We start from the raw sequence: 25,856 nt of genomic DNA, 5'->3' as shown, positions 1-25,856 counted from the left end.
TAGTGACGCTGTGTGACGCTGTGTGGCGCCTTAGCCTCGGTCTCAACATGACATTTACTCATTGAAAAACATTCATTGTTATTTTATTAACCCTTTCATTTATTGAATGTTTAATTACTCTTTAACTTTGCTGCCTTCAACTATCTAAGAAATAAGACGTGCGCCTGACTGTGCAAATATGCTCCCAACTTCATGTCAGTCCCAAAACATGTCTTTGAAAAGTCCAAACTAAATGCAGTCACATTAACATAAAGCTACAGCAGAACAATATCAAATAACCACAGAGGAAATCTCATGTCTCATGCAGTTATTATCTCTTGTGCATAAATAAATTGGGAGAGAGTTGGTGCCTTAAACACTGGAGAACGAGGGAGTTCAAGTATCTCAGGTAGCATAGAGTGTGAGCAGCACGTTGCTTAGCTTTGGATGGCCCTCCTGCTGCATGTCCAAGCTATGGGCGTGCTGACTGCCACACACTGACACTGGATACGTTATTCATACTGATCCCAACTGGAGTTCCCCTTTAATGAAGCCACAGAGACATTGGTCACGTCTGCAGCTCTGACACGTCTCCAGCAGTGACTTTGTTCCATGTTGCAGGTTTTTTCACAGGTGTAAAACATCACTGCAGTTTTTTATATATTTATATAATCAAGATGCTCGTTTTCTCTCACAGCAAAGAAGCTGGCGCCGATCCCCCCCAAAGTCCCGTACTGCCAGTCAGGAGCCATGTCTGACCAGTCGACAGGTCAGCCGTCTCCGGTCAGCCTGTCGCCCACTCCTCCCAGCACCCCCTCCCCGTACAGCTTCAGCTACCCACAGGGTTACGCCACCATTGGCTCCCCGGGACAGGTCCAGATGGCCACCACCCCGTCTCTCTCCTCTCCACCCTCGCTGGCCGGGACTCTCACCAAGGCCAGGCCGACTCCAAAGCCGCCGCGGCAGAGGCCCAGCTTACCTCCTCCTCAGCCCCCCAGCACGCCCGGCACCAGTCCCCAGCCTCTGGAGCACTCAACGGGCCTCCTGGATGGTTTGTCTCCCGGGGAGAGCATGTCCACAGGTAAAGAATGAGCATCCTGTTTGAGTAAAGTTTTGAGGCTTTATTTCACTTGTACTTGTGCTCCATTAGATTTATTTAACCCATTAATCACTGGTTACTTGAGAAGGATGTGAAAGAGGTCTGGTGAATTACTATTATTCTTTAAAATATGTTAGTTGTAGTACAGTGCAGTGTCAGAAAGAAATGAGTAACAAATTCCTCCTTCTCATCATGTCGTAGCACATCTCAGACGATAGAAGACATTATGAAGGTGTTATGTTTAGATGAATGAATGCCTGAAAGTCTCTTTACAGTAAACATGAACATAAACCTGTACTAAACATGTTAGTTTGATGTTGGCTGTTTTTGGACTTGACTCTGTTTGTTAGCCTGAGCGTCACCTGTAAGACTTCAGTGTGTTTTGGTCTAATTCTGTCGACTGCTCTCATTGTCTCACTTACAGCCGTATGAGCCGACAGGTTCAGTGTGATTCTGTGTGTGAGAGGGACTTTAGGGTAAGCAGGAGTTCCTGTGCTAAAGCCTCACCCCCTCACCCCCTCACCCCCCCACCCCTCCGCCATCTTGGCTGAACATGAAGCCACTCCACAGCAGGGTGAGGTTGCCGCTAGATGCAGATTTTCCTCGGCAGCCTCACTCTGCTCACACACCTGCACGTGACTCCTCATTATGTGTGTGTAGACACAACACACACCGACACACAGCGGCTGTGTTCAGTCCAGCTTTGACGCACTCTGTTGGCCTCTGCATGGCGGCTGAGACTGATGTGATGCATGGCTTATTATGGGCTGCACAAACCAGGGCGGACGCCACCACCCTTCAGCCTTTTTTGCCCTTAGGATTCCCACCCATAATGCCCTGCTCCAGCTGCCCCTCCCACGCTCCCACCCCCCACGCTCCCGCTCCACTCCACAGTGTCGTGCCTCACTGCCCACCTCAGTCAGCTCACTTCCTGTTCCTGTTGTTCATCACATCTGTTACACAGTGAATGGCATCATTCTTTTCCCAACAACGTTCCCCCAAGTCCCACCCTGCTTTGTTGTGATTGGCTAGTAATGACCCTGACCATGACCATGAGAGTTCTAGCCAATCACAGCACAGTAGGGCGGGACAAGGCGGAGCGTTCTAGGGGGAAAATTGCGCCTGTAGATGTTATAAAATAAATAGCTGTTATTTGCATCTAACTGAGGTCAAGATATGAGTTTATACATGAGTTTAACTGAAGACATTGATCTTTACTGAAGTGATTAGATATTGATCACATCTGAATCAGGTACAAACCACGGGACGCACCATACTGTATAATGTCCATGCATCCAATCAGATGTACCAATACTGATGATACACAGACAGACAGATAATCTCATTCAGGAAATGACTCATTATTTCTGAGTTGCATCATGGGAATTATAGGATGTAGTGTTTTGAGTCCAGAGACTGAAGGTCTGACACCAGCTTTATGGAAGCATTTCTACATTGACCTATAGCTAAGCCACGCCCCCTCCACTCACTCAGACAAACTATCAACATTCAGTGCCCGGCGCTATGGCAGGTGTCACAGTACACGGCATTTCACAGGAGGCAACTGATGATTTTTGGAGACATAACGATCAGATGTCATCGAGAAGTAACCAAAAGGGCCTAAACTACGCATTGGAGGGATATATTCATCATTTTATTGTTGAGAAGGTCGATGAAAAGCTTAAATTACAAGCCAAAATTTACAGGTCACAGTGTACGCTTGTGAACCGCATCTGGTTGCCGTCACCATCAAAGACAACAAGTTAAAGTGCCACTGAAGTTAAGGTTTTTGGCTCAGAATATGAGAAAAGGATAACGGCCTTTTTACCATCTTTACCAAGAGTGTCTCTCCGTTAGTTTGGTGCTACAGTATTTACACTGAATCATTCAGCATAACGTTTGCCAACCTTTGTTATCTCTGCCATTACAGATAAGTTAATGAAGCTAAGCTCCAGAAGTTAACGTTAGCTTAACTAGAGCCCTTTGGACAACAGCTAACAATGATGTACCATCACCAAAGTACAAAACTAGAACAAAATAGGCTAATGAACTCCCAGCAAACAAGGTGACATGATGAACAACGCAGCTAGGAGCTAACGTTAGGCTAACTTTAGCTAACGTTAGCTAGAGATGTTAAAGATAACTTTGTATTTCTTTGCAGCAAAGTGACAATATGTTGCCTCAAACACAATGTTGACTTACCTTAGAACAGATGTAGACATCATTGTTAATCTTATTCACGTTGAGTTGATGTTGTGGTCTAACGTTACCACACAACTTTATCCAAAGGAGACACTTTTCTCGCTTGAGATGTGGTTTAAAGTGTAAAAATACACCTGGTCGCCCAGCCTCTCAGGATACCTTGTGTCAGAGTTGCATGTACCCCATGCACACCGTTTGACCATTTTTAAACTTCAAATCTCAGAAAAAGCTCATAAAACCCAACAAACTGACTTTCTGTAATGCATTTCAATGGACGTCCAGGCAGAGAATGTCCCAGTGTATGGGGATGGCTATACGCACTGTGATTGGCTCATTGCGTTTGAGGGCGGGGCTTAGCCATAGGTCAGTTGCGCACATTACTTACATATAGCAATAATACTTATGTATATATGCAAAGCTTAATCACCAGAATAATGTTGGCATTGTATGTTTCTCTAAACCTGGTGTATGTGACATTCGTATGTTTCATATGCAGCAAACATGTTGAGACGTTTCAATTTAATGTTGTAATCAGAGCATGTGAGCGGAACAGAGCGGGTGAAAATTTCTGCTACTCGCTCGCAGACCTGTCACTTCGCGCCGCTTGTCCGCTCCGCTTGGTTCTGCGCATTCTTCGCTCCACTCCATCATAAATTTTATCCTGCTCCACTCGCTCACCACTCCGCTCAAAACAACTGCGTCGTACTACCCTAACCTGTAATCTTCTATTCACAAATTAAACGGGGTCTGCCCATTTTTCCGACATCCCATTGTTCCGACCATATTAAACCCATTGTTCATGATGCCCTGTGGTTAAGGTCTGGTTAGGTTTAGGCACAAAAACCACTTGGTTAGGGTCAGGAAACGATCATGGTGTGGGTTAAAATGAAAAAGAAAGTGACAAACACATAAGCTGTGAGCCTGCTCCACCTCAAGCCTTTCCCAGCTGACCCAGAGCCGGTCGCGACACACCATCAAGGCAGAAATACACCCGCCAGGAGCCGTTCAGCACCGCGGAGAGCTCCCCACACAACCCCGACCCCAGAGTTAATAACAGGAGGTTATGGTGTTTCACTCTCTCCTCTCTGTGACACTTGTATCTCGACCAGTAGCCTACTTTTGTTGTGTTGCTGATCCTCTATGGTACACAAACAGCTACAGTAATAATCACATATTGGAACAACGGGATGTCGGAACAATGAGAGGTCGGAACAATGAGAGGTCAGAACAATGAGAGGTCGGAACAATGAGAGGTCGGAACAACGGGACGTCGGACTAATGAGAGGTCGGAACAATGAGAGGTCGGAACAATGAGAGGTCAGAACAATGAGAGGTCGGAACAACAGGACGTCGGACTAATGAGAGGTCAGAACAATGAGAGGTCGGAACAATGAGAGGTCGGAACAACGGGACGTCGGACTAATGAGAGGTCAGAACAATGAGAGGTCGGAACAATGAGAGGTCGGAACAATGAGAGGTCGGAACAACGGGACGTCTGACTAACGAGAGGTCAGAACAATGAGAGGTCAGAACAATGAGAGGTCGGAACAATGGGATGTCGGACTAATGAGAGGTCAGAACAATGAGAGGTCGGAACAATGAGAGGTCGGAACAATGAGAGGTCGGACTAATGAGAGGTCAGAACAATGAGAGGTCGGAACAATGAGAGGTCAGAACAATGAGAGGTCGGAACAACGGGACGTCGGACTAATGAGAGGTCAGAACAATGAGAGGTCGGAACAATGAGAGGTCAGAACAATGAGAGGTCGGAACAATGAGAGGTCGGAACAATGAGAGGTCGGACTAATGAGAGGTCAGAACAATGAGAGGTCGGAACAATGAGAGGTCGGAACAATGAGAGGTCAGAACAACGGGACGTCGGACTAATGAGAGGTCAGAACAATGAGAGGTCGGAACAATGAGAGGTCGGAACAACGGGACGTCGGACTAATGAGAGGTCAGAACAATGAGAGGTCGGAACAATGAGAGGTCAGAACAACGGGATGTCGGACTAATGAGAGGTCAGAACAATGAGAGGTCGGAACAATGAGAGGTCAGAACAATGAGAGGTCGGAACAATGAGAGGTCAGAACAATGAGAGGTCGGAACAATGAGAGGTCAGAACAATGAGAGGTCGGAACAATGAGAGGTCAGAACAATGAGAGGTCAGAACAATGAGAGGTCGGACTAATGAGAGGTCAGAACAACGAGAGGTCGGAACAATGAGAGGTCAGAACAATGAGAGGTCAGAACAATGAGAGGTCGGAACAACGGGACATCTGACTAACGAGGTCGGAACAATGAGAGGTCAGAACAATGAGAGGTCGGAACAATGAGAGGTCAGAACAATGAGAGGTCGGAACAACGGGACGTCGGACTAACGAGAGGTCGGAACAATGAGAGGTCGGAGCAATGAGAGGTCAGAACAATGAGAGGTCGGAGCAATGAGAGGTCGGAACAATGAGAGGTCGGAACAATGAGAGGTCGGAACAATGAGAGGTCAGAACAATGAGAGGTCGGAACAATGAGAGGTTGGAACAACGGGACGTCTGACTAACGAGAGGTCAGAACAATGAGAGGTCGGAACAATGAGAGGTCGGAACAATGAGAGGTCGGAACAATGAGAGGTCGGAACAATGAGAGGTCAGAACAATGAGAGGTCAGAGCAATGAGAGGTCGGAACAATGAGAGGTCGGAACAATGAGAGGTCGGAGCAATGAGAGGTCGGAACAATGAGAGGTCGGAGCAATGAGAGGTCGGAACAATGAGAGGTTGGAACAACGGGACGTCTGACTAACGAGAGGTCGGAACAATGAGAGGTCGGAACAATGAGAGGTCGGAGCAATGAGAGGTCAGAACAATGAGAGGTCGGAGCAATGAGAGGTCGGAGCAATGAGAGGTCAGAACAATGAGAGGTCGGAACAATGAGAGGTCGGAACAATGAGAGGTCAGAACAATGAGAGGTCGGAACAATGAGAGGTCGGAACAATGAGAGGTTGGAACAATGCTACGGCACCAATAAAACATGAGCTTGGGAGATTCTCCGGGGAAGCCCTCTCCCCGCAGTTAGGGACCGTTCTACACGGTACTGCTGGCAGGGTGGAAATAGTCAAAGTGTGGAGGAGACGGACCAGGTTAAGCGGCCGACCTCCAGGGAAGCCCTCTCGCCTCTCCCTGCAGTTAGGGACCGTTCTCCAAGGTACCGCTGCTTCTCTTCTCAGTTTCTTTTCTGAAGTGCACAGTAAACTCCATAGTTTTGAAAGGAAACAGTGTGGGTGTGCGCAGGTGCAAAGATGCATTCTGGGTGGGGCATGAGCGACCGGAGCGACATTGGAGCGAGAGATAAGGCTCCACTCCACCTTTTAAAAAAATAGCCGCTCCTCACTCAACACAAAATCCTCCCACTCCACTCCGCTCACATGCTCTGGTTTTAACAACACTCTGATTTCTCTGTGGTTAGGGTTAGGCTGCTGGTTTAGGGTTAAAAAAACATAATGTCAGGACTTAAAATACCTGATTTTATTTCCACAGACAGCTGGGAATGTCTCAACTCTTGTTAAATACACGCTTTTGTTGCTACAAACACAGCTGGAAAAATCCAGATGTGATTTGGTTTTGGTACAAAAACCACTTGTTTAGGGTTAAAAAAAAACATACAGTTAAGGTTTAAAATATGAATGAATGAATGAATGATTTTATTTGGAACATTTAAAATAAGACAAGTGAAAACAAAAATAAAACACAACAAGGAGTAGGTGGAAGCCCCTGCCCCTATTTCACCTTATTCATTACATATCTTAACTTAGTTAATTATAACTCATAACTTAAATGTAAAAATGTGTAACACAAATGCTTCTGATGAAACGTTGACATGACACAAATGTATCTGTGGTTTGCAGAAAGGTGCAATGCCATAATGTTATTCTGGTGGTGAGTGGGCAGCTTCTGCAGCTCGCAGGTCACTGGACTCACAATCTGCTCGAGTGAAAACTTTAAAAATATAACGTGACCCTGCTGCTTCAGCAGGACTCGTCTTGTGATCAATAAAATATACAGACCCTTTCCAAAAAATTAGAATATCATGGAAAAGTTGTTTCATTTCCATAATTCCATTCAAAAAGTTAAACTTTCATAGATTATAGATTCAGGGCCCACAATTTAAACGATTTCAAGTATTTATTTGTTTATTTTTACATAATTTGGGCTTCCAGCTCATAAAACCCACGAAAACAGGAATTCAAAAAATTAGAATACTGTGAAGAAATCACCATTTACTTCTCAGTTTTTGCAGAAAAAAAGAAAGAAATTAGGATCACATCAAATCAATCAAAATATGGTACTTTCAAAACGATATGTCAATCTTCAATACTTGGTTGGGAATCCCTTTGCCTTAATCACTGCCTCGATGCACCGTGGCATTGAGGCAATCAGCCTGTGGCATTGCCTGGGAGTTATGGAAGCCCAGATTTCCTTGATGCTTGCTGTCAGCCCTTCTTTGTTTTTGGGTCTGGTGTCCCTCATTTTCCTCTTGATAATACCCCATAGATTCTCAATGGGGTTTAGGTCAGGCGAGTTGGCTGGCCAGTTAAGCACTGTGATGGCATGGGCATCAAACCAGGTTTTGGTGCTTCTGGCGGTATGGGCAGAGGCCAGGTCCTGCTGGAAGATGAAATCTGCATCTCCATACAGATCCTCAGCAGAAGGAATCATGAAGTCCTCTAAAACATTCTGGTAGACTGTTGCGGTGACCTTGGATTTAAGAAAGCAGAGTTTACCAACACCTGCACCGGACATTGCACCCCAAATCATGACTGACTGTGGATATTTCACACTGGACCTCAAGCAGCTTGGGTTCTGCTCACCCGTCTTCCTCCAAACCCTTGGACCTTGATTCCCGAATGAAAGGCACACTTTACTTTCATCGGAAAAAGAGGACCTTGGACCACTGGCCAACAGTCCAGTCCTCCTTCTCCTTGGCCCAGTTGAGACGCTTCCCTCGTTGGCTCAGGCTCAGAAGTGGCTTGAGAGAACCCGACAGTTGTAGCCCATCTCCTGGATGCATCTGGAAGTGGTGGTTCTTGAAGCTGTGACTCCCGCCTCATTCCACTCTTTCTGGATCTCTGCCAGATTCTTGAATCTTCTCTGTTTGATAATCCGCTGAAGCCCACGGTCATCTCTTTTGCTGGTGCATCTTCTCCTGCCACATTTTGCCCTTCCACTAGACTTTCCGTTGATATGCTTGGACACAGCACTCTGTGAACAGCCAGCCTCCTTAGCTATGAACTTTTGTGGCTTACCCATCCTATGGAGGGTATCAATGATGGTCTTCTGGCCAGTTGTCAAGTCTGCAGTCTTCCCCATATTGAACCGAACTGAGACAATTGAACCAAACTGAAGCAATTTAATGACACCTGGGGAAACCTGTGCAGGTGCTTTGAGTTTAGTAGATGATTAGTGTGTGACACTCAGTTTAAAACATTCATGCCCTGCAAAATTTGGGCTGATTTCTTCACAGTATTCTAATTTTTTGAATTCCTGTTTTCGTGGGTTTTATGTAAAAATAAACAAGTAAATACTTGAAATCGTTTAAATTGTGGGCCCTGAATCTATAATCTATGAAAGTTTAACTTTTTGAATGGAATTATGGAAATGAAACAACTTTTTCATGATATTCTAATTTTTTGGAAAGGGTCTGTATATATACAGTACATTACATTGCCAAAAGTATACGGACACCCCTGTTACATACTTTGCACCCCATCATGCATTCCCTATAATGTATTCATACAGTAACTGCTGTGTGAACGTGTGACGACTCTGCTGTGTAACGTCATCGATGAAACCACATGTGGAATGATCTGTTGTTTCCCTTCTTTTGTTTTTTGTGTTGGACCCAAACCAACACTCATCCTGTCTGTCTCTGATCTGCCAGATTCTCTCTGCAACCTGGACATCCCCGTCATTAACGTGGACCTGGACGGTATTTTTGACTTACCCCACATCGCCCCCTTCAGGAACTCAGTGGCACTGTTTGAATCAACCACCAACAGAGGGGAGTCGGAGGAAGAGACAGAGAGCACAGTGCTATGACGCCACTGTGTCCCCCCCCCCCCCCCCCATCTGTCGGCTGATTAAACGAAACACACTACTGCTGCATCATCTCGCTCAAACACCCCCCCCCCCCCACACACACACACACACACACACTCATTCATTGACCTTTCACCTCTGCAGCTGGATCACTTCAGCCTCACTCTGGAGCCCATCGTCACACCTGTACTCCATCCAGAGGAGGTAAAACAGAAAACACACACCTAAGAGAAATCACAGGAGGTGTTAGCGGCGATGTCGTCAGGGGACTTTTGATCAGACACAATTTGACATTTTATCTCCGCTGTTTTCTTTTTAGTTTCATGTTTTATGTTTCTTTTGCCTTATTTGATTCACTTGCAATATTGCCTTTAACTTCACACACGAGACTGGACACAGGCTGCGGGGAGGAACGAGTGCTTGTCGCTGCTGCTGCTTCTCATGAGTGAATTTTAAGAGGGAAGAACACAATACTGTACATCTGTCCTGCCGACACCTTCTTCTTCTTCTTCTTCTTCTTCTGTTTATCTCCTGTCTCAAGTCCCTCCTCCATTCCTCAGGGGTATCAGTTGAAATGCCTCGCTCTGGCATGTGGTGGCAACAACCCCCGAATTTCTGTCCCACCTGAGCGTTCACTGTGAGTGTGCCAGTATGTCGTTTTGGAAAAGTAAGTGTGTGTGTGTGTGTGTGTGTGTGTGTGTGTGTGTGTGTGTGTGTTTCTATGTGTTTGGTAATTGTACTATATGATGTTGCACTGTTGGTGTCGTGGAGCGTGAACAGGAATGCATGTTTTAGAGATTTACTAAAACAAGGACGAGGTTGCAAAGAGGTTAAACACCCAATCACACTTTTCTCTGTAGTGACATCAATCACTGAATATTTATTGTTTATATTGTACATTTGCAGAATCTATGACACAATTAACGTTATAAATCAGATGAGATCATATTTTGTATCTACAGGAGAGACACAGAGAGAATATAGTAGATACTGTCAGGGAGCTATTCAACATATGAGACACGTAGTTTATGACAGGTTACGAAACAGAAGAGCTGGGATGGTTTTACAGATGCAGAAGATCTTGTAAACTGGAAAATGAAAAACTCAGTGTGGTTATTTTGGCAACAAGCAGCTGTTGTTTTTTATTTTCCATGTTGGAGTATATCAGTTTGAAGAACACGGCTCCACAGAGGGACGAAGAAGCCTGGAGTGTGCCACCACAACATTTGCTCCACTTAGTAAATATCAATGACTGGCCAGCTGTTTCATATTGGCAGGACTGTGGCCAATCAGAGCTCTCGCTGCTGCCCTGTGGGTTTCTTTAAAGGTGCCCTGTTATGTTTACGCTCAGTATTTCTCACCAGACACAAACGTCTTAAATGCATTTCCCTCATAAAATATTAGCAAGGCCCATTTATTGTTTCCTTCTCTGCTCATTGGTGCGCTTCCTTGAACGTTACCGTCCAGAGAAATTATACATACAACTAGTTTTGCCAGATTTGTGTCAGGATTATCATCTGGTTACACACTGCGTCCTCTCTAACCAGTGTCCGTGGGGAAGGGGGATCCAGTTTTCCCAAACCAATCACTAGAGACCAAAGTATCTGTTGACTCTAACGTCATTTCAGGTTCACAGTGATGCCGAGTCATGCTAACGAACTTGAGAAGACATGCTGATGGAGAACAGCCTTGACAGCAGAGTCTGTCTCGTCTACAGTGCCCGTTGTTGCTGTCACTCATCAGACTGACACACTGCGTAACAGTAGCTTTAGGGCCGTTTCATAGTCAACGCAAAGGCACGCAGATGCGAATGCATTGGGATGCATCGAGACGCATTGGCCGCCACGATGCGTGCTAGCGTCTCAAAATGTTTTGTCCATGTTTTTTGATACCCGACGCAGCGACGCGTGTAATACTACGCGTTGCCAGTGGGGGTGATAATGCAAGTGACGTACTTGAAATTAACCACTTTATGTTATTCACAGAAGAAGCAGGTATGAAATAGGGCGGGCGAGGAGGAAAACCTTTGCAAACTCGTACGGGCAAACCCCGTTTATATGACCGTTCTAGTGCCCTGCACTCTAATACAATAGCAGTGCTAGCTAGCCGGAATGTACCAGTGACTCTGCTACCCCCTATTGCTCAAGCGATGTATTGCATTTCAAGTGTTGCCTGCGTCGCTTGCGTTCAAGGGTTTTTTTTGGGGAGTTTTTCCTGATCAGCTGTGAGGGTCATAAGGACAGAGGGATGTCGTATGCTGTAAAGCCCTGTGAGGCAAACTGTGATTTGTGATATTGGGCTTTATAAATAAAATTGATTGATTGATTGACTATGAAAGGAAGTGTGTGCTCGCGTTGCGTGCGTCGACTATGAAGCGGCTCTTAGTCCTGCCTGTGGTGCTGATTGGCTGATTGAAAACCCTCACGATGCTCATTGTATGAATTTGATTTCAACTGAGAAATGCCTGTTTTATGTCGAAATGCCAGATGAATGAGTGAACTCAGTGGCGTGGGCAGATTCCAAGATCTGGACGCGGGCCACAACCAATTTGAGAAAGCAAATATGTTGACGGAAATGTGACGATAAAAGGTTGCTAATCGTGTTGCAGCTAAATGCATCAGTTCACCGACGATGTGCTTGTTTTTCACCTGGACTACAGTAAACACTCGTAATGACCAAAGTATTATTTGTATTATGACCTCTTTTATTAATATTTAACTGAAATCACAATCTGTCCTTGACCTTAATCAAAGCGCTTGTGTTGACGAAACCAAACCAGAGACAGTGCGGACAGGAACATTCTGGTGTCTCAGTCCTGCGTCCTCATGTTGTCACCACAACAGATGTGTCACAAAGAAATGTGATTCCTAGAAGTCAGGGTTGTTTTTGTTTCACCTTCATTGCATCATTAGTATCGTGTTCGTTGTCGCACTCGTAAGAACATTGCTCTGTGGCGACGCTAATGGTCAGACCCTCCACAGAATACCTTGTCTGGTGTCACAGTGCGTATATGACAGCTACAGGGAGCCACTCTCAAAAGGGAAATGACAAATTAATTGTGAGTTGGAAGACACACAAGTTAATGGAATAACAATATGCAAAATCTAAGAGCTTTATAACATTTGATTTATAACAATGTTAAAATTAGATTTGGAGTTCAGCAGAGAGGAGCTGTACGTTACAACCTTTCAAAGTTGAAGTGGTGAAGAAACTTTGAGCTGCTGAACGCTCCACTGTGTTCACCTGCAAACCTCTCTGAGAAAACAAACTGTGAGAGCGGCTAGTTGTGAATGAAATCATAAACTATGAAATGATAATAATTTGACAGGTAAAACTAAACTCTAAAACTAAACGATCACTCTGATGGCACACTTCAGGCTCTGTAACAAACGTGGAGAATCATCCCTGGTGTTGTTGAGCGGAGTGAGAGCATGCTGGCACAAGACTCAGTTCTTTGTCCTGAGGTATTAAAACATCCCATCATATCACACACAACTGAAAACTGTCACACTCCAGAAAAAAGGTGCTATTTTTGTCAAGAACAAAAAAAGGCCTCGGTGACAAAAACAAGCGTCCCTTCTCTTTCTGACGGTGCAGTTTCAGTTTCTCTCCACGAACCCTGTCTGATGATGCTGATATTTTTGGTCTATTTGAGAACCAGAGGCGAGTGCAAAGATATGTGTATATGTGTTTATTTTGATGAGAGTATTTATACAGATATATTTCTGAATACTTTTTACTAGGTCTGAAGAGTTGTTTCCACTACACATGAGAAAAAAAGAAGCATTCAAACACGGGACCAGAATTTCCTGCTGTCGCATCGAAACCTTTTTCAGGAATCAAGAGTTTTTAAGAGAAACTTGAAAATCAATAAAACTGGAGCACTAAGGTTTGCATACGACAGCAGCAGCTTGTTATTTGCCTTGTGGTGGGTTCTGCTGTGACCCGTCCAGATATGAAAGACTTTCCATTTTGTCCTGAGAACATCCACGACACACGGCCTCAAAGTCACTGTGCTGCTCTGCCATCCTCTTTAAAGTGCGATATGATTCACAGGACTGTGTAAATACTGGAGCCTCTGTACATTCATGCTGTGTATATACTGACCGGGGAGAAATTTAAATATATATATATATCTATATATATATAGATATATATAGATATATACAAATACTGTATTGAAAACTATAAATGCCGATGAACATTATAAGGTTATAGTTTACATATAATGTTATAATGTTGCAGGTTCGAGCACAATATTTCACATTCACACAAACTAACATCACGTAGGCTTCGCACAGTCAAAACTTTACTGACGTAGGCTCAAGGTCAAATCTAGTTTGTAGAGTTTCTAAATAAAAACAGCTGATAGTGCTTGTGTTGCAGACTAAGAGTTAACCTCTTGAACCCTGGTTTTAGCTTTACACTTAGAAAAAAAAAAAAGACCACGATGTTTAATAAAACTGCATTTTTAATTGTGTAAATGGTTTAAACACGTCATCGCAGCCACATGATACTATACTACATTTAAGGGAAAACTCAAAGTCTTTGCTGCGTCATTTTATACATTTTACAACAGTTCAACCTGGCACATTTGATACTTCTGAAACAGTTGTTTAGGATTTAAAAGAGTTTTCTGTGTGTTTGCACAATGTTTGTCCGCAGCTGCACCGATGGATCGATCAGCAGGGTTTAAGAGGTTAAAGAGACTCTGCAAGGAAACTGCTGCGTCTCTTTCTTTTAGTTCGACTGTTTGACAGCAGATAACGAATCTCCTCAGTTCAACATGACTGAAAACGACGTAGTTGTGTCCTCCATGTTAGATATAAGGTAGATGTTAAAAATGTGAATTAGAACATGCAAAAAAACTACAGGAGGTTTTCTACAATTTAGGGCTGCAACTAATGATCATTTTTATTATCAATGAATCTGATTGTTTTCTCAATCTTTGGTTTATTGTCCCAGAAAATGTTTGCTTTGAAAAACAGTCCATACAATCCATACCAATTAATCAATCAGTTTCTCCAGCTGAGTTTAAATGAATATAGCATGAAATGCTGTCACCAGTTTACTGTGGCTGGCCAGTGCTCTACAGCGGCCCGAAACCTTTCCAACAGGAGAAACATGGTGCAGCTCCGACGAGATGCCAGTTCAAATGAAGTGTTCTGCAAATGAAAGAACATGTTGCAAAAAGCCAAAGAAAAAGCAAATGACAAGAAAACGCTGCAAATACAGAAACAAGGCAAAGTCGAAAAACTCACAAACAGCTTAAATAACTGCAACAGATTTATGTAGCTAGTGTTAGCATGCAAGGCACTTATATACTTATGCTAGCTATGTAAATCTCTTGCTCTTTCATAAAATTGTGAAAAACTTGTGCCTCGTTTCTACACAGTGTTGTTTGTGTCCGTGTTTTTGTATAGTTGTTGTTGACACGAGGAAATGCATCCCTTTACTTAGAGATAAAGACGCTACTGCAGAAACGCTGGAAAAGTTCATTTGAATGTTTTTGTTGCCGTCCAATCAATAGAATATGTACAAGGAGCGATACAGAAACAAATAATGCACATCAACAAATAAGCGTTAAGGTCGGCCTGTCAGCTGTGCGGCCAGTTTACTGAAATATTTTGTTTAGAGACGTATGAACCACGAAGCGTGCAATCTATACGTCACACAGCTAGCATACCATCAGTGTTAGCTAGCTAAACATGCCATCGAAACTTGTCACTCCACAAAACGTGTGAACAGAGCTGTAGTATATTTATCAGTCTGTTAGCTAATCGTTTTCGTGCTAACTTCCTGTGGCACGATGTTCACACAAATTTGTGCAAAAGTTAAAAAAAATCTATGTGATGGTGAACAAAATGTTGTCACATTTCGATCGTTGCGTCGTCGGCTTCACAAAATAAATTTGTTACGTAATGTTACGTCACACTGAAGGTTATCTATGGAAGATTACCATGACAGCGTTCCGTGACTTCTCCACAATTGTCAATGGTTTTTACTTATTCAATAACTTTTCCAGGCCTGGAAAATGTGATTGTGAAATTCCATGACTTTCCAGGTTTTCCATGACTGTGAGAACCAGGTCTCATAGGAATGAATGGACTTCCAGTTGACTTGCAAACCTATACAGAGCTATGTGGAGACGAGACCTGAGGCCAAATGTGCAAAGAATACAAACATGTTCCAATTTTGTTCCTGCTTCAAAAACAAACATTTTCGTGTGTTTCACTTGGCCCTCCCCTGGAGGCCTGGAGGCCTGGAGGACTTCCATTGTGTTGACTGGATATGCAGCGTCTCTCTGTTGCGTCTGTTCTCTGGGTTTAATGTGTTGTTTTTTGACTTTGCATGGTTTCTGTATCTGCAGCGTGTTTTGCTGTTTCTGTAGCACATTTCGTTAGTCTTTGTGTTTCTGACGCTGCACCATGATTCTCCTGATGGAAATGTTTTGGTCCGCTGTAGCACATTAGCCCTTGCTGGCCACCGTAGTATTTAAAATTTTAATATTAAAAGACAAACTTAAGGCTGACTGTAAAACAGATTTTTTAAAACAAGTTATTGTCTGAATTTGGCTGTGCTGAGGTGAATGGTCTGTCCTGTCTTTGTCTGATTTCTGTGTTACAATGTGCTGCTCTTCGTTTTGTACTAAAGGTTTCAGATTAAGGCTTGTACATACGGTGTTCATTAAACACAGCTTTATTAACAATAACCCTGTCGAGCAGAGACAGTCGGGAGACCAATTCCAGTATTACAGTTTTTGCAAGCATGACCTTTGAGCTCTAAAATACAAAGGCCTTTGTTTTTTGTTTTTTACATGAGTAGGTGGAATGTAGACGATGTTCACCTCAGAGGTCGTGATCCAGGCGGATTGTGTGTGTAGTTTCAAGTAAAAGAAGGTGGTGGGGTATTTGATAAAAAAGTGTGTTATGACCAATTTTGGGGAGGGAGGGGGGCGGGCGGCGTTTGATTCGACATTGTCCTGTGTGAAACTCGGCAGCATGCTTTTTAACCATGCCTATGAAATATGTCTCATCTTTGGTCCTATATAAATGTGCTTGTATTTATTTTTTATAAGTGAATAGATCGACCTTTATAAAAGTGCTGCCCTCGATGTGTTTTTAGTCAAATTCTCCATCGACTTGAAACACTGATGATTTACTGTTTCATCATGTCTCTCCTGTGTTACACTCATACGGCACCTTTCACCCTTTTTATCTAGAGCAAATAAGAAAAGCACATCTGGCTCAGACCACTGTCAGGAAATCCATCAGCTAACATGACGGCAGTGAGACCGTCTATGCTCTGAAGTACTTTGCTGTAGCAGACTTAAATCTCCTGAAAAGTTCCTGTGACTTCACACTGCAAACAGAAAAAAAACGTGCTGCATACAGGTTTGTTTTTACACGTACAGTTTATAGATTACAATGTGGTGCATGCAGCCAGTGCAAGTACATCTCCAGTCATCTTTGATTTTTCTTTTTTGCTTAAGTTCCAAGTAACGGGGGCCAAAATAAAAAGGGAACACATAAGTGAGCAAGGAATCTTTCTTTGTGTCAAACTGTAGTGACGCTGCCGACTCTTTAAAGTCTGGAGTAAAGAGGAAATGCCTTTTTCTTGGACATGCTATCTCCTGGTCACCAAGTGGAACACAGTGTACAGTCAAATAGAAATAAATTAACCTCATCCGAATGTTGAAACTATTAAAAATGTTTTTTTATATTACTTGGACTTCCAGTGCTTTTCTTTGCTTCAAACAAGTTTCATATATAAAATCACGTGGAGCAGAAAGAAACAACAAAAAGAAATCCCAGAGGAGTCCTGCGGTACATTAAATGTTGGTATTAAACTGTCACAGTGATTTCTCTCTGCTTCAGTCACATCCTCGGTGCTTTGGTGAAGGCCAAACACATTCTGCAGAGACATAAAACATTTGATTACAGTTTTGAATTGTGAGGTAAATCACAGTTTAAAGTGTCCGACAGTGACGGCGCTGAAATGGCCGAGGCATGCAGAGCTCCGTGATGACAAAGCAGTCACGGTGCTAAACACCAAACCGAACATCTCAAACACAAAATGGTCACGTTCAAAACATGCAGAGAGAAGTGCAGCAAGAGTCTACGGCCATGCTAGTGTCACTGTGAGGCTGTACATCGGCCCTGTAGAGCTAAGAGCTAAATGCTAATGTTACCATGCTCACGATGCAACATATCCTTATATAACAGTTGTTCCAACAAATGGCACTGTCACGTTACGTACTTAATGTAAAGTTACGTACGTTAGGTTTGGGAAAAAAACGTGTTGACGACGACTTTAAAATAACTCCAAGTTCACTTGGTTTCACACGGGACACAAACACTGGTCTCCTGGAAAGGTCCTGTGTTTGATTGACACACCCACCATGCTAACCTGCCTCCCTGTGAAATTAAAGTAAATCAAAGCTTTGTTTCCACTGAGCGAAATGGTTTCAGCTTACAGAGACACATAGGTGGTCTGTGTCTCCACAATGTGGAGTTACATTCCTGGGGAGGTGCACGTCAGGCTACGGCGTAGAGTACAACATGGGCTCTGTGGTGACGCAGAATTAGGTACGGCGTCAGTTCAACGCAGAAATATAAATCCTGCATCAGGTTTCATTTGTGCTCGATGTTAGACACAGAGACAGAGAGAAACAGATCCTTCTGTCTTCATTTCCTCTGTATTTGTACACGTTTTCTAAAGCTTACAGATAAAAAATATAATGTAGGTTTAATAATAAGATTTCTCACCTTTGACCTTTTGCCCAAAATGTTAAACTCTGGTGAGGCAGCTGCTTCATCTAACTCGTCCTGTTAAACAATCACAACACAGCACAGTTTGACTTCCTGTTTCCTCTTGCCTTAAAGTCAACAATCTGTTCACAAGATTTATGTTTGAAATTCTTTGAGTCGTCAAACACCTCTTACCGAAGTCCATGCTGATGTTTAACGGTGAGTTGTACATCTGTAGGTGTTGTTGTGGCGTCTGTAAGTCGTCCCGAGTCAAAAGCTTGTTGAGAACGTCCTGAGAGACGATCAGGTGCGGACGCTCCTCCAGCATCAAACCAGGGAGGGCCTCAGAGTTCAGTGAGAGAACATCTTACTCATAAACATTATTTTTTCTGCTTAGAGAAACACAAAACAACTGGTAAAGTGTCTCTAATCCCCAAAGATACTACACACTTCTTACAGTAAACACACCTTTTTAGATATTTGCAGATGTTCACCCAGTAGCTGCAGCGCTGACAGGACCGTACAAACCAGACTCTCTGTGCTCTCCTCCTCTTCCTCAAGTCTCTTAACCCCCGAGTCCTCCGCCCCCTGATCTGCATCCAGCACCTCAGTCAACAACATCAAACACTACTCATGCATACAGATTATAATTCATAAGGATAACACACACGGATTGGTGACAAATGAGAGGGAGAAGCTGAGCTTGATGAAGGCTGGTGGTGGAGCGACACCTCACTGAGACACTTTAATGTGTATTTGCCTCATGTTAATAAAACCTCAGAGATGTGAAGATAAAAGCAAACCTTGTAGCTCCACTGTTGGAACAGCCTGCTCTGAGGGTTATGTGCCATGAACACGACCCTGGGAGCCTCCAGCACGGCACTGGAAAGGGAAGTAAAAATAATAATTATATACTTCAGGCATCGCGCCCCTTCTTCTGTTCTGCAGTGACCTCATGAGGACCAATGTGGACAGTTACACATGGAAGAAAACAGGCAGTAAGTTGACCTCGATCATTGTTGACTGATTAATTAAAATCAAACTCCAGGCAGTTATAACACGACAACATGGAAATTATGCATAAATGAATTTGCAAATGAGCAGATGGATATTTAATAGCTACTTCACAGTGAGCATCATTTTAAAAAAACACTTTTAAGTAGTATTTAAGTAAGTCAGATGTTTTAAGTCTGTAACTGTGTTTGGAGTAATCCTGTAGTGTTACCTGATCACTGTGTTCCTATCGTTGTCAAACTGATACATAATCATATATCTTGAAACAGTGATATAAATATATCTTTTTTTTTTCCCTGTAAAGGACTTTTACTCTGAAAGGAAACGTGTTTTACACATAGACTGTGTCATATTATCATTCTATTAAATACAGTGACACAAAGCAGACAGCCGGGGAAATAATACAGAAAGCTCATCAGACTTTTAAAGGCAGTCATTTTAAGACCTAAGACCTAACTGGGCAACCCAGTGGCCAGAATAAATGTTGGCTTTGTACACTTCTGCAAACCATAGATACTTTACATTTGTACGTTATGATGTCGTGGATATGTTATGTAACTTCACATTTCTTTGAGTTTCTAGGTTTTAACAAGACTGTAGTAAGATTTAGGTGCAAAAACCACTTGGTTATATACCTGATTTTGGAGGCTAAAAAGTTGCAGGAATTGCAGCATCGTCTGTAAAAAAAACCAGCCCCTTTATGTGGCACTATCTCAGTTAGACACGCAGCGATGTCTCAGTAAGAAAACAATCGCTTTATGTGGCACTAGTTAGGCAAGAAACAGCTATGTTTTGGTAAAAAAAAACAAAAAAAAAAACAGCTGCTTCTAATGGCACCATCACAGCAGAAAACATAGCAATGTCTGTAAAAATCACCTGCTTTTCATGGCGCTATCTCAGCAGGAAGCAAAGCGATGTCTCTGTAAGAAACAATCGACTTTCATGGCCCTATCCCCGGTGGAAACACAGCAATGACCAAATTTATTATACACTGGTCTCAAACAGTGTCTGCAGCTTGGCAGACATCTTAACGAGGACTCACACCATCCTCCGTCCCCTCCACCTCCTCATTACACAGCTCATTTACTACATCTCTTTAAAAACATTGACGTGTAACGTATGAAGCAAACAAATGTAAAGTGTGTGTGGTTTGCAGAAACTTCCAACACCAACATCTTCTTGTGAATGAGCTGGATCAGGACGCTGAGCTCACAGATTACACAGTATGTGCAAACCATCATAAGTTGCTCAAATAATTATGTGAGATGAATTTCCATGAGGAAAACTTCAACTTCCTAAAATTCACCAACTCTTCCTGAGAAGCCAAATATCGTTTAACATCCTGAGGATCTTTACTCTAAATTCTGGTGGAATTCCAGTGTCCAAAACAAGAATATACAGAATACGTGTGAAACTGTGAAATAAAGGGCAAACTGAGCAGCACCACGCACGTCATCATAACCCAACACTGCATCATAAACTGTGTGGTATTAATGTGCAGAACAAGAGAGCATCATTACCCGTCTGGCTGTTGTTGCATGTCTTTAAGATCTCTCAAAAAAGAAAGCAGAACGTCCCTGGACGACTGGAAGAGAGCCACACGGGAAACTGTAACAGCAGGATATGACATCACACCTTCGTCACAGATAAACGGTGAAACTTACTTCAATGACGTGCAGCAGACAGGACGGATAAATCAGCAGCAGGCCCGTCATTTGATCCCAGATGAACTGTTTGCTGAGCTGAAAGTTGAGTTTCTCATAATGAGCTGTGTGGAGACAAACAACACAACAGTGTGGGTTTGTTGCAGACAACAGACACAGAGACATGAGAGCACAACTCCGTTGTCAACACAAAGTTTCAGCCTTTTCCTGAGGCTTTTATTATTGTGGGGTTTTTGTGGAAGCATTCCTTGAGCAGCAAACACAAAGCACTCTCACGAGGAGACGCTGCAGACGCACACAAAGACGTGTGAGAGCTGTAAAAACACTCAGACAAGAGAAACGAGAGCCTCTCTCTGCTCTGACAGCAGCTGCAGCACTTTGCTGTGACTTTAAGAGACTGGAAATGTTTGTTTGTGTGTTTTCACAGAAATGTTGTGTACACATTATAGATCTATAAATCTGTAAGATTTCCATTAGCCTTCATTTCCCCTGAAGGAAAACAGGATTGATTTGGTATTAGCTGATTAGTTCACTGATTGGAATGAAGGGATGTTCTGAGCGACTGTGCTCTGGGTCTTTGTAGCTCCAAGGTAATTCTGGCTGACCTCCCAGTTCTGTCCTGTCAGCAAGATGGCGGGGGAGGCGAGCAATCACTATCAGCCGCTGTAGCACGATCCTCTGTGGACGAGACGATGAAGAACAGTCTTAGAAAACCTGCAGAGTGACAGAAAGTCCTGCAGAGTGCAAATGGGTCGGCACACACGGTACATCATTATAACATGCACATTTTAATAATACCACTATGTTTTAATATATATATTCATTTATTCTTCACACTGCAACATCACTACGAAACAAGCTAATAGTTGTTCATGTGACAAATATCAGAACCTGTTAAAACAATTATTGTTCTCCTCTTATCTCTAATCAAGTACAAACCGTATCTTCGTCCACATCCGTCCTCTGTGCCATAAGCTGGTGAAATAAACTAGTCCCAGCTCCTTCCTCTTTCTTCTTCTCTGCTCTCCTGTCTTCCATCTTACTTTCTCTGCGTCCAGTTCGAGCACTGACTGAGTGACTCAGTGTTTATAAAAGCTTATATCCTAGAAACCTATTGTTCCCCAGATGCTATTAAACCAAGCCTGCTGATGCAATTACAGATATATACACCACAAACACACGAGCCAATCACAGGCAGGGACGGCTTAGTGTTTCAGGTACTGAAGGCCAATAGGAGAGTACAGTGTACATATGGGGACAGCAGAGGACGCAGCAGCGATCAGATGATAAACTGTGTTTGTCTAAAGCTGCTGGTCCGTTCCTGTGATCAGACTGGGTTTATGTGAAAAAGAAAAAAATAGTCTTAAAAATATAAAATTCAAAGTCTTCCAACTCTTTTCTATGAAATCTAAATAAATTATTCTTATAATAACAGAACTGCAGTTCAGATGTGGAGTTGGGAGGTGTGTTTGTGAGAGTAAACCATCGTTTGTACCGTTACAAACAGACCTATGTTTTATGCTTCCAAACACCCATGATGGAGCATTATTGATAATCTATTACCAAAAACTAAAACGTGCTGTATTTACTCAGTGGTGGAAAGTAACTAACTACATTTACTCAAGTACTGTACTCATGGCTGAATTATGAGACAATAGGCCCCTGGGCACAGATATGCACAAAGCCCCACCACCTCTCCTACATGAGGACGAGACGCACAGACATTTGACTCTTATTTTGTTGTTGTTATGCGTCCTGTTGTGGTCGTTTTGTGTCTCTCTGCAGTCATTTTATGACTTTTTGGGTCGTTTTGTGTCTCTCTGCAGTCATTTTATGAATTTCATGAAGTTATTTTGAGGTAATTTTGTGTCTTTTTTGGAGGTTTTGCATCTCTTTGTAGTGATTATGCAATTTCTCTGTGTTTTTGTGTCTCTTTGTGGTAATTTTGTGACTTTTTGGGTTATTTTGTGTCTTTCTGTAGCCATTTTGTGTCTGTGCAGGAATATTGTGTCTTTTTTTAATTTATTTTGCCCCTTTGTGTAGTTCTTTTCATCTCTTTGCAGTTCTTTTGAATCTTTGTGGTCTTTAAGTCTCATCCTGGTCGTACATGTTAAATTGTGTTACATTTTGCAGGTGAAGGACAGAGGGGCCCCTGACACTTTGGGCCCCTGGGCCTGTGCCCAATAGACCCGTTTAGTAATCAGTACATGACTGTACTTAAGTACAATTCATTTGAGAATTACTATTTGATGTCTTTATGGTTGTACTGCACCAGTCTACATGTCACTGACTGTAGTTACTTGTTTGCAGGTTAATAAATTAATAAATGATGATGTAACTGTTATTACAAGTTAATTGATCTTTATTACTTTTGTACTTTTACTTACATAAGTATTACTTAATGCAGCAGGCCAGATTACTTTTATTTGTAACGGAGTATTTCTACCCTTTATAACGTTACATGAGATGTGAGTAGGATACTTCTGCCATCACTTCCTGTTTCAGCAGGTGATATTGTGTTTGAGTAAAGACTCTGTCATGATGTTTTATAGAGGAACACTTCTCTGTGATCAATGAGCCACGTCACTGATGGTTGCGTCATGTTGTGGGGCCCTGCGGATCACGTTACCGGACCGTTATTACCGTTACTCCTCATGTTAGCTACGTTAGCTATGTTAGGTCTGTTAGCTGTGTTAGCTACGTTAGCTGTGTTAGCTACGTTAGCTGTGTTAGCTACGTTAGCTGTGTTAGCTATGTTAGCTAGCTGCACCGTGACAGGACACAAACCTCTCTCATGTCTCCATGAAGCGCCTCCAACATGGTCTCTGTCTCCTCCCAGTCAGTCTGTCCCCGAGACGAGCTGCTTTGTCTCTTTGCAGTGGACATGGTGTCTACATTCAGCTAACAACACTCTGCTGGTTACCATGGTAACACGTCAAGCCAAGACGCGCCTGACGTCACTAACGTAATCATAGATGTGAACATTTGGACTTTTTATCTCATAACATTAATTCACCATTTCATTTCATAACTGTGATTTATATTAATTTAGAAATCATTATTTTGACTTCCTGAGGTAAAAATCTTTTATCTAGTAACTTTCAATAGATTCATAATCTAAATGTTTTTTTAATTTACTAGTCTTATACTCTTAATGTGTAGGTGGGGAGCAGTCTCTCACAGCTATGATGTATTTTATAATTTTAAGTATTTAAGTATTATTTTGTAGCGAATAACATTGATTCATTATCTCATAATTTTGATTCACAAGAGACAATGTGAGCTTTTTCCTTGTGACTTTGACTTAACGTTACTCTCTTCATTTTGACTTCTTAAATTAAAATTTGAACTCATTATTAAGACTTGAGATTTAATAATTTTGACTTCTTATCTATTGGATATATTACCTTTTTATTTTTCCATAGTGTTGATTTGTAGGTTTATGAAAAAGTATCTCATAACTTTGACTTAATTATAATCATAATTTCCATCATAAATTTGACATTGTAAGTAATGATTTGGATTTTTAATTGAACATTGATTTACTATCTTACAGTTTAGATCCGCAGGATAAAGGTGAGCTTTTTGTCTCATAACTTTGACTCACTATCTCATAATCTTTACATTTTGGCATTTTGATTTACCGTCAATATATTTCAAACTCATGATCAATTTTTCTTTCTTTTTTTTTTAAATTTATTTTCCATACAGATGGGTTGACACAAGAACACATTATCACTTTGTTTACACATTAACCTGTTAAACCCAGGACTTCATTTATTTATTTATTTATTTATTTATGGGTTTTAATGACGTAATGATCATAAAATAAAACAGGTGTAATACCTGACGCAGTTGCGGCCGCTGACCAGCAGGTGGTGCTAATATCACATTAACTATGCGTTGCTATGCGGTTGCTATGCACAGCTTGTGTGCCGCAGTGAAGCTCGTGAACACAACACATCACGTGACTAAAGAGGAAATCCACCCTAAAATCAGTTTGTATTCACTTTGTCATTTAACCGGTGTTTACTGTGATTATTTACATCTGTTTGTCCGAGCTGTGACCGGAAACACAACAGCTGACTGTTTAACACTTGAATGAAACCTGAGCCGCACACATGTATGAGAGGAGGTGATATTTGTATTTAGGGTGTACTGTCCTTTAAACACGGAGCAGCAGCAGATCTTCATCTTCATCAGAGGAGACGGGTCTTCCTCAGCAGCTGAGCTCACAGCAGCGGACATCATGGACTGATCAGCGTCAGTGTGTGAGGCGATGTTCAGGTAAGAAACACATTATGACCTCATGTGTCTGCGTCTGTGTCTGTGGTGCAGAAGCGGTGAAACTAAAGCGCCAGAGCCAACATGTCGGCGGTGACCCGCGGCTTGTTTGCACACCCAGTTTGACAGCTGAGCTCAGCATCATGTGTCGGTGGCACCTCTGCTGCTGCTTCATGTTATCACCACATACTGATGTAACGTGTTTAGTGCGTTTAGTTAAATCTCTTGTCTCGTTAGGAAACCTCATAATGTGTCACCTGGACACGCTCAGTGTTCAGTCAGTGTGTTAATACACGACACACTCCACATGTATTTCATCCTCATTTTACAGAACAAAAGAAAATCATTGTTATTCTGTAAAGTCACAGTGCACCATGAAGCTATTTAATGGTGTTTGTATTTAATGGAAGGAGCACACAGGATTTATGATGCTGTTAAAATGGCTTGTGTTGTGTTTTCCCTCCACTGTAGTAACATCTGAGTTTCCCAGCAGGCTGCTGGTTGGATGTGATGTGGAGCTGAATTATTCAGGGAATCACAGGATGACATGTTTGCAGGGCAACATACTGTATGAATGAGTGAATGAATGAGTGACTGAGTGACTGCTGATTAAGGTTTGTGTCTGGCTGAGCTGCTGACTTCAGTGTGTGTTTCCTCACCCATCTGTGTCTGTGACATGTTTCATTCAGTGTTAATGCTTGATGATACTTGACACAGCAGAAGCATCTGGTGACCTTTGACCTGTCTCTGCCTCTCAAGTGTTGTTGTGTCTCT

The 25,856-nt window shown here is 42.5% G+C and overlaps 3 protein-coding genes and 1 long non-coding RNA gene across 21 annotated transcripts in view; 3 read left to right on the top strand and 1 right to left on the bottom strand.

Annotated features, from left to right (window-relative positions):
* LOC125880375 (rho GTPase-activating protein 44-like) overlaps positions 1-10,099 on the top strand; it is a 49,556-nt gene extending 39,457 nt beyond the window's left edge. Inside the window, exons 21-22 of the mRNA XM_049562759.1 lie at positions 677-1,060; positions 9,213-10,099. Of these exons, the coding sequence (XP_049418716.1) occupies positions 677-1,060; positions 9,213-9,370 (542 nt within the window). The 3' untranslated portion in view covers positions 9,371-10,099. The remainder of the gene's footprint in view (positions 1-676; positions 1,061-9,212) is intronic.
* Positions 4,032-6,184, top strand: LOC125880377 (uncharacterized). Of its 11 annotated transcripts, none has more exons than XR_007448059.1 (7): positions 4,032-4,517; positions 4,678-5,045; positions 5,206-5,237; positions 5,478-5,525; positions 5,636-5,779; positions 5,860-5,907; positions 6,148-6,184. It is a non-coding gene; the product is annotated as an uncharacterized LOC125880377 (long non-coding RNA). The 11 variants fall into 11 exon arrangements; XR_007448057.1 differs by adding an exon at positions 5,956-6,019 and having other exon boundaries at positions 4,032-5,045; positions 5,860-5,923; positions 6,132-6,173; XR_007448054.1 differs by having other exon boundaries at positions 4,032-5,045; positions 5,876-5,923.
* Positions 9,382-23,725, bottom strand: LOC125880376 (testis-expressed protein 47). 5 transcript variants are annotated; one of them, XM_049562760.1, is made up of 9 exons: positions 23,586-23,725; positions 21,404-21,476; positions 20,799-20,902; positions 20,655-20,719; positions 18,924-19,002; positions 18,589-18,747; positions 18,316-18,463; positions 18,139-18,198; positions 9,382-17,284 (listed from the first exon to the last, which is right to left on the bottom strand). In XM_049562760.1, the coding sequence occupies exons 1-8, from the start codon at positions 23,682-23,684 to the stop codon at positions 18,185-18,187; spliced, it is 741 nt and encodes a 246-aa protein (XP_049418717.1). In that variant the 5' UTR covers positions 23,685-23,725; the 3' UTR covers positions 9,382-17,284; positions 18,139-18,184. The 5 variants fall into 5 exon arrangements, with proteins under 5 accessions (XP_049418717.1, XP_049418720.1, XP_049418719.1 ...); XM_049562763.1 differs by having other exon boundaries at positions 18,589-18,726; positions 23,586-23,717; XM_049562762.1 differs by having other exon boundaries at positions 18,589-18,733; positions 18,925-19,002; positions 23,586-23,717.
* A 1,142-nt stretch (positions 23,726-24,867) lies between these two features.
* The window catches only part of ndel1a (nudE neurodevelopment protein 1-like 1a), a 30,155-nt gene continuing 29,166 nt past the window's right edge, over positions 24,868-25,856 (top strand). For 2 of the 4 annotated variants that reach the window (XM_049563580.1, XM_049563582.1), the window contains exon 1: positions 24,868-25,085. The gene's annotated coding sequence lies outside the window, so the exon portion shown is untranslated. The remainder of the gene's footprint in view (positions 25,086-25,856) is intronic. The other 2 variants (XM_049563579.1, XM_049563581.1) reach the window with 1 other exon arrangement.

This window comes from Epinephelus fuscoguttatus, linkage group LG20 (assembly GCF_011397635.1).
Source record: "Epinephelus fuscoguttatus linkage group LG20, E.fuscoguttatus.final_Chr_v1".
Classification (NCBI taxonomy): domain Eukaryota; kingdom Metazoa; phylum Chordata; class Actinopteri; order Perciformes; family Serranidae; genus Epinephelus; species Epinephelus fuscoguttatus.
Note: the sequence above shows the minus strand (reverse complement) of the source record. Positions and strands in the feature narration are given on the sequence as shown.

Coding starts and splice junctions, on each gene's coding strand:
- LOC125880376 (XM_049562760.1), bottom strand. CDS start 23,684: ATGTCCACTGCAAAGAGACAAAGCAGCTCGTCTCGGGGACAGACTGAC. Junction 20,720..20,798: donor GTCTGCTGCACGTCATTGAA/GTAAGTTTCACC, acceptor GCTCTCTTCCAG/TCGTCCAGGGACGTTCTGCT. Junction 18,464..18,588: donor ATCTGCAAATATCTAAAAAG/GTGTGTTTACTG, acceptor CTGAACTCTGAG/GCCCTCCCTGGTTTGATGCT.